General features: G+C 42.5%; 1 protein-coding gene across 1 annotated transcript; it reads left to right on the top strand.

Annotated features, from left to right (window-relative positions):
* The first annotated feature begins 7,681 nt into the window (after nucleotides 1-7,681).
* On the top strand, nucleotides 7,682-9,931 carry LOC133424169 (interferon-induced protein with tetratricopeptide repeats 1-like). Its single transcript, XM_061714618.1, has 2 exons — nucleotides 7,682-8,083; nucleotides 8,629-9,931. The coding sequence occupies exons 1-2, from the start codon at nucleotides 8,079-8,081 to the stop codon at nucleotides 9,929-9,931; spliced, it is 1,308 nt and encodes a 435-aa protein (XP_061570602.1). The 5' UTR covers nucleotides 7,682-8,078.
* Nucleotides 9,932-10,760: the final 829 nt, after the last annotated feature.

Below are 10,760 nucleotides of genomic sequence, written 5' to 3'. Positions count from 1 at the left end.
TAATGAATCCAGAATGTATGACATTTTGGCATTACAGAAAATAAAGGACTTTATCACAATATTCTAATTTTCATATATATATATATGCAAATATAAGATTTGGGTCGATTGCTGCTCGTGTTTTGGTCGGTTCCGTGTCGGTTTCGTGTTTCGTTTGTGGTTTTTGTTGCAGATTTCCAGTCCTCGACGTGAGGCCTCCATGTGTTCTTGCTTCCTGGTTTGGCAGCGGATGTCACCCCCCCCCAAAAAAAAAAACAACAAAACAATCAACACTGGGTTTGTATGTGTGTATATATATGTATGTGTATGCGCATGTATGCGTATGTATATAATGTAATGAGTGACACTGTGATGTCATAAGTAGTGTAGCGACCATTTGCTTATCAAACAGCCACTGCCTGGCTGTGATTAGTTCAGTATGACGCAAATACGAGCCTTTCCAATGTTCCAATGTTTCCAATATAATTTTATTGTTCAACCGGGTATTGCCACTTGTCACCTTTGTAAACATAAAATAAACGAACATAAATATCCACCTGCTATTTCTTACTTGTTCCATTCGCCCGAACGCACGGTCAAAAAACGTTTTGCCTCCACACAGCCACCTGTGTGTGATTACACCCTGATTAAATAGACCTTGCTCAATTGATGGTATCACTACTCCCCCTAGTGGGCAGATAGGCTAAAAACAAGATAAACACATTTGATAGAACACCACAAATGGCTCTTACAAGTACTGTTTTGCCTTTTGATCTAGACAATTCCGTTTCCATGGAGATGAGTTGCTGTATGTGGTGTGTGTTTTTTTTAAACTGCTCAAAGTTTAACTGCAAAAGAATTCCAGTAGTAGGCTACAGACTTTTGATGATTTTCTCAGAGGTTCAGCTGAGGTCTCTAAATGTGTCCTTGTCTCAATTCGTGGGCCCATTGGTCCAGGTTATAAAAGTCAAAGTAAACTATATTGTAATATGAATTACTGCCATGCTTGAATTTAAAGTGTGATAAAAATGGTTCAAATGAATTAAATGGGTATTGTCAGATTATTGTAACACAATTTACAAAAATACTCAATGGAAAAAGGAGGGAAAGAACTTCCCTAACAAAGAAATAATACTAACACAGATTGTACTTACATCTTTCTCTATCTTTGAAACGGTGAAACGTGGTCCAGGAGGCCTGATGGCTGTTTCCACCCGGAGTACCCGGAGAAAACCCATGCAGGCTCTGGGAGAACATGCAAACTCCACACAGAGAGACTCCTGCTGGGTCCAGGAGTCAAACCAGGAACCTTCTTGCTGTGAGGCACAAGGGATGTGGATGTATATTTGAATTAAAACCTGCTCCACAATTTTTCTGAAACCCTGATACTACTCAACACATACTGTACATCAGGATAACTGACTTTAATGCTACGAAGCTGCTAACATTTAATTAATGTTTTTTCTTTTTCTTTTTTGATCATAGTCTATTATAGTCATAGGCAAATACAGACATACAGGAACATACAACTTTTCACTGTAACTTTGTCAATTAAAAAAAAAACAGGAAGCCCTAAAGAAGAAATTAAAAAAATCATATGGGCAATAGTACCCCCAAAAGTACCCCTTACTTCTTCAGTAGGATTTAAGCAGCCGGGTGATACTGATCCCTCTGCGGGATGTTTGTGTCAAAATGATTCAATCAAAAAAAAAAAAAAGACTTCAAAACTTTTTTCACTTCAATCAAAAAAAAATCATTTCAAATCATAAAAAATATTTTCAATCCAAAAAAAAGTGTTCAAATGCAATTGTTTGGGTCTCAAATATTTTTTGCATTCAAACACTTTTTCTTTGATTGAAAAAGTTTTTTTTTAATTGAAATTTTTTTTTTCTGATATTCTGATATAACAAAAAAACAAAAAAAACTTCACTTCTATCAAAGAAAACATTTCCAATCAAAGAAAAACAGTGTTCATATGCATTTTATTGAGTCTCAAATATTTTTTTGCATTCAAACACTTTTTTCTTTGATTGAAATAATTTTTTTTGATTGAAGTGATTTTTTTTTTATTGAAAATATATTTTTTGATTGAAGCAATCTTTTTTTTTTATTGAATAATTAAGAAACAAATCTACTTCCATAGGCGAACGGCTCACTGGTGGGAAAACTTTGAAAACGCATCGCCACTGTCCCTTTCGGAGTTACTGCGCCCCCACAAAGAAGGTCAGACAACTGTCATGCGGTCCCCGGTTAGTGTAATGAAAAAAGTAGCCTGCACCCTCTACTATTTAGCTGATGAGGGTAGACTGCGCAAGAAGGCAAACGCATTTGGTCTATCTAGATCTGTCGTTTCAATAATTATCAGACAGGTGTAAGCAGTAACTGCGCACTTGGGTCCTATATACATGTAACTGCCCACAACAGAATCTGCTGTCCAGCAACTTGTGCAATGATTTGAACAGGCTCACGGCCTCCCTCAGTGCCTGGGTGCTGTGGATGGGACTCATGTGGAGATCAAGCAACCATCAGCTAATTCCACTGACTACCTGAACAGGAAAGGGAGGTTTACTTTGAATATCCAAGTCACCTCAGATTACAAATATTCCTTAATGGACGTGGTAGTGAAATGGCCAGGGAGCGTGCATGACGCCCGTGTTTTTGCCAACTCCTCACTGAACACCTGCCTGAAAAATGGAAAAATCCCACCCTGTCCAAGGTACCTTGTTGATGACGAAGAGGCCATACCAGTTTATCCACTCGGCGATCCTGCATACCCACTGCTCCCATATCTCATGAAAGAATATGCAAATGGGGGACACACTGCCCAGGAACAGTACTTTGAACTAAATTTGTGCTGAGCACGAATGGTGATTGAGTGTGCATTTGGAAGGCTAAAAGCTTCGGAGTCCAGAGAAGGGCGGTAGACATTAATCTGAATGACCTTCCCTTTGTTATTTATGCTTGCTTCGTGCTGCATAATTATTGTGAAGCTTCAAAGGACAGGGTAGACGACAACAGTGTTACTGAGGCAATACAGTATGACAAGGACAACCAGCCAGATTCAGAACTAGCTGTCAGAGACAGCTTGACAGCAGAAGGGAAGAGGGTGAGGAGAATCCTCACGCAATTCCTTGATCCATAAAAGGGACACTTGTAATATGGAATTAATGTTAGGGCAATTGTGTATGTTGTGTTAACAAAAATGTTCAAAATGTCTGTGTGCACCACCAGTACTCAAAGCATTTTAAGTTTACATTTGTTTAAGCACATATGTTTACATTTTTTGGCTTTTTACATTTAAAGTTGTTTACAGTAAGTCACTTGAGTAGAGACTGCCAAGTCTAAATGTTTGGTTTAGTTGAATGCCATTGTTCACATAGAGATATTCCAAATTGTTATGTGGGAAAGCTTTGTTGATCTGACTTGGTTTGACTCTTATGTTGATTAATCACACAGAGACACACCTGAATTCGTTTTCAGACATTTTAGTTCTGAACAGATCTGACACTGTAAAGAGTCACAAAAACAATTGTCAGACACATTTAGTGCAAATAAGATGCCTCTGTTCCGCAAAGGCTTCAAGAATAACTCATTTGTACTGCTGTTCAACCAACAGGCTACAAAAATACTCTTCAAGTAAATATACAGACTTCAAGAGACTTGAACTGACCTCAGTGTTACAAAATGTTGGAGCTGCCAAAGTAAACATTTCACACATAAAACCCTCAAAACTAGTGCACTCATGTGTACTGTAAACATTTTAAGTATTGCAATTTGCCATTTCACATCTCAAATTATAACTGTGCAGGAACGGCCATAACGCACAAAAGAAGGTAATCATGGGTAAGGTAATCTTTCTCAAAAAGAGACTGGGTATATGAAAACTGCCCCATGCCCTCAACAGGTGTTTGTGTTAAATCTGTTGGGTTGATGGTGCTAAGTGGCACAACATTCTGTGTTCTATTGTCAGCCAATGAGTTGTGTGGGAATGGGTGAAGTGCTGAATTTGGGGGATATGAGCGTAGTGGTGTGTGTGCATACATCTGTCCATAAGGACCTCTTCCTTCAAATGGCACGTTGTAATGTGGCAGTGGTGGCGGTCTGTGCACAACCAGTTGCAGGAGAGCAAAGCCCTCAGCAATTGAAGCAGTAAGCCTATCAAGTGTATGTGTTAATCTACTGAAGTTATCAGACGCCTGTTTTTCTGAGGTTTCAATAATCTCGGCCAATTTTTTCTTGATGCTTTGGTCCTCTTCAACAGCGTTCTGCCACTGGACCTCAGCTGGCAGTCTTCTCTTCAGCCTTTCATGTCGGTGTCCCTTCAGCTTAGTAGACCAAAACAAAATATATTAAAACATGCTAATTTGCAGAAGTAAACCCATCCTACAGTTTACAGTTCCCTCAGCATAATCAATCTATGAACAAGTCCTTAAGACTAAACATCTCAACAAATTATAGGAATATAAAATAGTATAACTGTACAAACAAATCATACACAGTTCAGCAGACACACAAAACTCAATTCTATGTTCATCATGAACATAAATGTAACAAATATATACATACATGAAGCAGGTCTCTCCTCTCCTTCACTCGGGGGGCCACACTTTCATCAAGTTCTGCTTCTGTTTCTGACCCGACATCCTGCGTTGATAAGGCCGAGGAAGTCGATGGTGTGAATGAATCGTCCAGGTCAGATCTTTCGACACCGGACGACAGTGTTTTAGTGGCCGGTGAACCACCCCAAACCTGCTCGCAGAGTTCAAAGTAAAGGAGTACTACTCTACCGTGTCCACTCCGACGCCCAGTGTCAACTGCTTTTCGATATTTTCCTCTGACTGCCTTCAGTTTTGTCGTTAGCGACGTCCGAGTAACGTCCTCTTTTCGATGAGGAAAATATTCAGAGGTATCTGCTGGGTACTGTTCTAAAAACAGAGCCAGTATGTACTTTGGTTGACACGATTCCCAGTCAACATTTTCTTGTATTTTAGTCATTTTATATTCTAAGGTCACATTTAAAAGTAACTCCACTTCAAACGAAAGACTCTCGTTCCATCTTAGAAGTTACTCGTGTCATTTGTCCACGTTTTTTTTCCAGGGTTCCGATTGGCTAGCATGACTTTATGCTTCTCGTTACACTGCCGCCTGTGGGTCTGGCTGCTCATAGCACCCCTTAACAGCGTATTTATGCGGGTTCAGGTAAATGAAGAGATTTTGAAAACGATCTGATGTAAATTATGGTATTTTTCAAAACGTAGAGGGGCAAATATCCGTTTTTGTAAATACCCGGCTATGTATAAATGTGGCCTTAGTCAAGGTCCCTTGAACTGTCTTCGTCACTGGAGACTCCACGTGTTAGAGATGCAGCTACAAAACGTGTTATAGGGAAAGGATAGTTCCCGAGGGGTCTGGGATCAGTAGAGTGAGGGCTCCACCAGGAGGGTCATGGTGTTGCATCGTTTGAACGGCTAGTTGTGTGATCACTCATTTCTTCCATCATCTTTGTCTTCTTTGAAATGTCTTCATTTGTCTCTTGTGTTATCGATGGGAGTTCATTTTGAAATTGTGACACAGGGGGAGAAGAGCTCATGAGAAGTGGATGAGCGTAGAGGTCCGGAGATGAAAGCCAGGAGCATACAGATAAATTATCACCTGGAAACAGTTTCACTGTCACTTATGTCTTCAAACGACTTTGTACTTTTTGACCTCTTCCTTGGGATATCTTCAGTGTTTGCGTCACCACAAGCGTCTTCATCAACTGATGCCGCTGACAGTCTCAACCTCTTGCATGACTGGTTTCCTGTTGTTGTTGCATTATTGTCTGGATGCAACAGATGAAGATATTCTGTGGATGGAGAGGAATATGGGAAAAGTGAAGAGTAGCTCATGAGAAATGGATGATCATAGAAGACAGGATATGAAGGACAGGAGGATCCTGATATTTCCTCATCTGGAAACATAGTTTCACTGTCACATATGTCTTCAATCACCTTTCTCTTTTTTGACCTCTTCCTAGGGATATCTTCGGTTTTCTGTTGTGTTTTTGAGGTGAGCTTATCTTGTAATTGTATGTCACCACAAGCATCTTCATCAACTGGGTCTGACAGTCTCAACCTCTTGCGTGACTGGTTTTCAGGGCTCTTTGTCTGGATGTTGCCGCTCTGGGATATAGATTTTTGCTTTCACTTTTTCCCCCTCTGTTTCAAATTTTGCACTTCACTCATCACTTTTGTAATTTATCTTTCTTTTTCCATTTTCTGTCTCTGTACCCCCTTTTGTAAGTGCTTGAGACTTTCTTGAAGCTGGTACTGCAGCATTAGAAACTCCTCCTCCGTTTCTGTATTACTGCTGCGTTTCATGGACTCAAAGCTGGATTCCATCTTCATCTTTTCAACTTTGTTGGACAATTCCTCTCAAACTGGAACGGTGCCTGATGTCTTTCCTTTAGACTTTGTTAAAGTTTTAGTTGTGTCACGATGTGGTGTTGATAGGACCCAAATGCAGGAGAGGCGCCAGTGGCAGGAGTTCCAAAAAAAGGTGATTTATTAAATTAAACAACATCTAAAGCACTGCAGAGCAGGGTTAACAAAAACACAAGAGCTTTAGCAAAAAACTGGACCTGAAACATGGAGGGATCAAACAGTACAGACCAGCAGGGAGCAAGTGAAATACAAGACAAGATATACACAGAAGGATTGATGAGATACAGGTGCAAACAATCCAGGCAGATGGGAACAAGGGAAGTCAAGATATAACTGAAACACAGGAGCACTGGGTTTCAAAATAAAACAAGAACTAAATACCAAAACTGTCACAATTAGAGTGGTGCCACTAATGGAAAGCCCCATATCGGGGAACATTTTAGGGGATTTGTGGAGGCAGAGGAGTCCACAGCCCAGCACTTGGCCTCCGTGATCCTGGCGAAAGTCGAGCAGTTGGGAGTTCCTTTAGAGAAGACTGCAGAGGATAGTCATATGACAACAGGGCAAACGTGTCAAAAATAAGGGAGTTCAATCCAGGCTCTTAGAAAAGAATCCCAGAGCTCTCTTTGAGCCATGTGGGGCTGCTAAAGGATCTTTTGATGCTATGAGCTACTTTGCTATTTTCAGCCTCTACCCAAAGATGAGCTATACTGAAAAATCATGTGAACATCACCTAAAAAATGTGGGCAGAAACAAGATGGGAGAGCAAGGTCAAGAACGTGGATCCCATGAGGTACCAGGGAGCTGCTGTGAGGGAGGCTTTAATCGAGATGAGAGACAATGCCAAGTCCACAAAGCACCACTTCGTATATGAATCCCAGGATGTGCCTTTCAGTGATGCACTTAGGAAGTTGGAGATTTAATTATTCAATGTTGTCATTGATGCAGCCGCGTCAGCAACCAAGGAGAGGTTTTCCACATTAGAAAATTTGGGGAAAAAATTGGGGATTGTGACAGATGTTACAAGTCTTGCAGATGAGGAGGTGTCAGAGCAATGCGAGGCACTAGGCTCCACCCTGCACTTTGAACGGCACTCCTATTAGGTAATGACAGAGCTTGTGCAGGAAATCAAGAATGTCCCTGATCTGCCATAAAAAAACATGAGCTTCTTTGAGCTTATCACTGTTATGCATGATAAGGACGTATCGGACATATGCCCCAACCTTTGGACTGCTCTCAGGATTGCACTTATTCTGTCAGTCACTGTTGCTCAAGCACAGAGGAGCTTTCAAAACTAAAGTTGATCAAGACAAGGGAGGGGTTCTCACCCGGGGAGTAATCCAATGTGTGTTTATGAGACTGATATTTGTTTTTGTGATGTATATTTAATATTGTTTTATTCCCTTGTGGTAGCAGGTTATTACGTAAAGGCCTGGGCGTGTCTGGTTAACGTGAAACTTAACCCTGAGTTGTTGATCTGGATTTAAGTTTTCATTTCTGGGAAGTGAAAGTTAAGTTGGTCTGACGCGATGTTGCTCGGCTCGGTGCGCGCCTTTAAAAGCGGGTACGAGCCGAAGGAGAGGAGAGTCTCCAGCTGTGATCCCAGAGGTGACAGAGGAAAGAAACGACGAATCCCACCTTACAGGAGACTTCTGATTTGCTGAAAACATTCAGATCATGAGGCGAGTATCCGGATTTTCTCCATTCTCTACTTCTGAACCCTTTTCTCATCTTTCACGTCCTTCCTCTGGATTTCTTCCCTTCTTTTTCAATTCAATTTTATTTATATAGCGTGTATTACAACACAGTTTTCTCTAGGCACTTTCCAGAGACCCGAACATGAGCCCCAAGCATTTATTATTTAACTATTATTCTTGTCTCATTTGTTTACGCTCATCCTCTTGCTTGTTCCTCTTATCTTATATTATATTGCTTATTTATTCGTGTGTCCTCTATATCTTCATTGTTCATATGCTCCAAATGTTTCCCTCTGTTGTCAAGACAACAGGAAACCCTCCCCTCTAAACATTCAGTCACCATTGTAAACTGTAAACAGCACTGGTGGTGCTCTGGTCAGCTCCCACCCTTTCTTTCATCCCTCCTTGCTTCATTGTTTCCTCCATCCTTCCTTAGTCCCTACCTTGCTTCTTTTTGAAGCACCTTCCTTCATTTTTCTCTCGAGGTTTTACATCAGATTGTGTGACATTTTTAAACCTCTTCCCCTCAGTGCTGCTCAGAGCCCGTCCACGTTGGAGTCCAGACTGAATGGCCTGGAGTGCCACTTCACCTGGGACCTGGATTCCAGCCGTTCCAGACTGATCCGTACAAGGGACGCGCTGGAAGACATCGGCACTGACGACGGAAACCTCTGGCTGGGTCATGTTTACAACCTGCAGGGTTTTATCTGCTATAAGCTTGGTGATGAAGAAAAGGCCCAGCGTTTCCTCAGCCAGGCCACCGAAGCCTTCCGACGGCTGAAGAACAGGGATGAAGGTCCCTGGTTGGTGGTGAATTTCGGGAATCTGGCCTGGCTGCACCACCTTCTGGGAGAAGACGAACAATCGCAGGATTATCTGTCAAAGGTTGACGCCCTGCTGAGGGAACACCCGTCTCCATCCCAGGATGAGCTCCACCCAGAGATCTGCGCAGAGAAGGCCTGGACCCTGATGAAGTTTGACAAAGACAAGAAGCAGCTGGCTGCAGATTACTTCCAGAAGGCAATCGAGATGCAGCCGGACATGGTGCACTGGCGGACCAGCCGCGTGATTGGGAGGGTGAGCGCTCAGAAGCACAGTGACACAGACCTGGCTCAGGACATCTGGAAGGAGATGGGAGAGGCCAGAGAGCAGGATCCAGATGACTCGTACCTTGCTGCCGTGGAGCTGCTCATAAAAGCAAAGAAAGTCAGCGATGAAGCTCACAAGCTGGAGGAAAAGATTTTACTGAATCCTGTCAGCAGTTACAGCGGCATGAACGCCCTGCTAAGGGTGTACAGATATCTGGGCGACATCGAGAAGGCCATCGATTTGGCAGAGAAGGTTCTGCAGGATCATCCTGATAATCGATACCTGAAGAGGTGTGCCGCACTCTGCTACAAATGGAGAATCCTTTTCTTCAGGGACAGTCGTCCAGACCCATCTAGAAGCATGATAGAACGAGCCATCAGCCTGCATGAGCAGATTATCGCTCTTCATCCAGATTCTGCCCTTGTGAAGAAGCTTGACCTCGCAAACATACATGCAAAAGTAAGCGGGGGCCTACAGGAGGCAGATCGTATTTACCAGGAGCTGCTGAGGCTGGACCTTGAACCTGGAGACAAGCAGCTGGTCTACAACAACTACGCAAAATACTTAAACTTCGACCGAAAGGAGCGGGACAAGTCTATCACCTACCACATGAAGACAGCAGAGATCCGTCTGGAGTCCCACGCCAAGCAGAACAGCATCCGAACGCTGACGAGGATCATTGAGCGAGGCAGGAACAAGAGGTGTAGAGAAATCCAGATGTTCCTGGCCAGAGGACTAGCCTGAGTGAGCTTTCATCGCAGTTCACCTGTTGTCAAGCTGGGGACTTGAACATGGGTTCCGCTGGCCCAAGCTCACCTCTGTAACCACTTAGTGACCACTTTCCCAAATGATCGTCTGGTTACCGTTGGTTACCATTAAATCCCCCATGAAGAAATACCCATTCTACAGCGAAAAAAGAGGAAGAGAGCCGAGTGATTGGGACCAATCAAGGCTCCAACGAAGGGAGGGCCAAGTCTAAACCACGGTTCCTCTCCATCAGTCCAGCAAATTAATAAATTAAATGGCTTACACTTGTATACCGAAAAGAAATGTCCTTGTGTAAGTTTGCTTTGAATCTCCAATAAGAAAAACTTTAACTGAGAGAAGTTGTCTGTCTTTATTTCTAAGCGCCTTCTTTCTCATATCAAGAGCACTCAGGTTTAAGCCACCTAACAGAACACTGCAGCGCCCCCTGCTGGAATAACGGTTGTTCCAGCACCCTGTCAGATCAGGAAAATAGATCCCGCGGTCGTTTACACAGCTTTGATATTTAAAGTTTTAGAATAAAGCTGTGTATCAGGGTAAATGCTGTTGATTTGTTGAGGCTGATAATGAATATACATCCATGTCATTTTTCTGAGTTGCTCAAAGGTGCAAATAACAAGATATTTGAGCTGTTTAAATATTTTGATGATATATGGGTTTGCGGGTCATCCCACTACACCACCCATAAGTCCTGTGGTCTTCCCACGGATCTGAAAAGCGGCCGTTCTTGTGGGACTGCGGACGATCCTGATGTGCAGCTCTGTGATGAGACCGTGTCAGGGTTACTGGGTTACAGGGTACACAGACA

This window comes from Cololabis saira, chromosome 23 (genome assembly GCF_033807715.1).
Source record: "Cololabis saira isolate AMF1-May2022 chromosome 23, fColSai1.1, whole genome shotgun sequence".
Lineage (NCBI taxonomy): Eukaryota > Metazoa > Chordata > Actinopteri > Beloniformes > Belonidae > Cololabis > Cololabis saira.
This window is presented reverse-complemented; position numbering and strand designations above follow the sequence as displayed.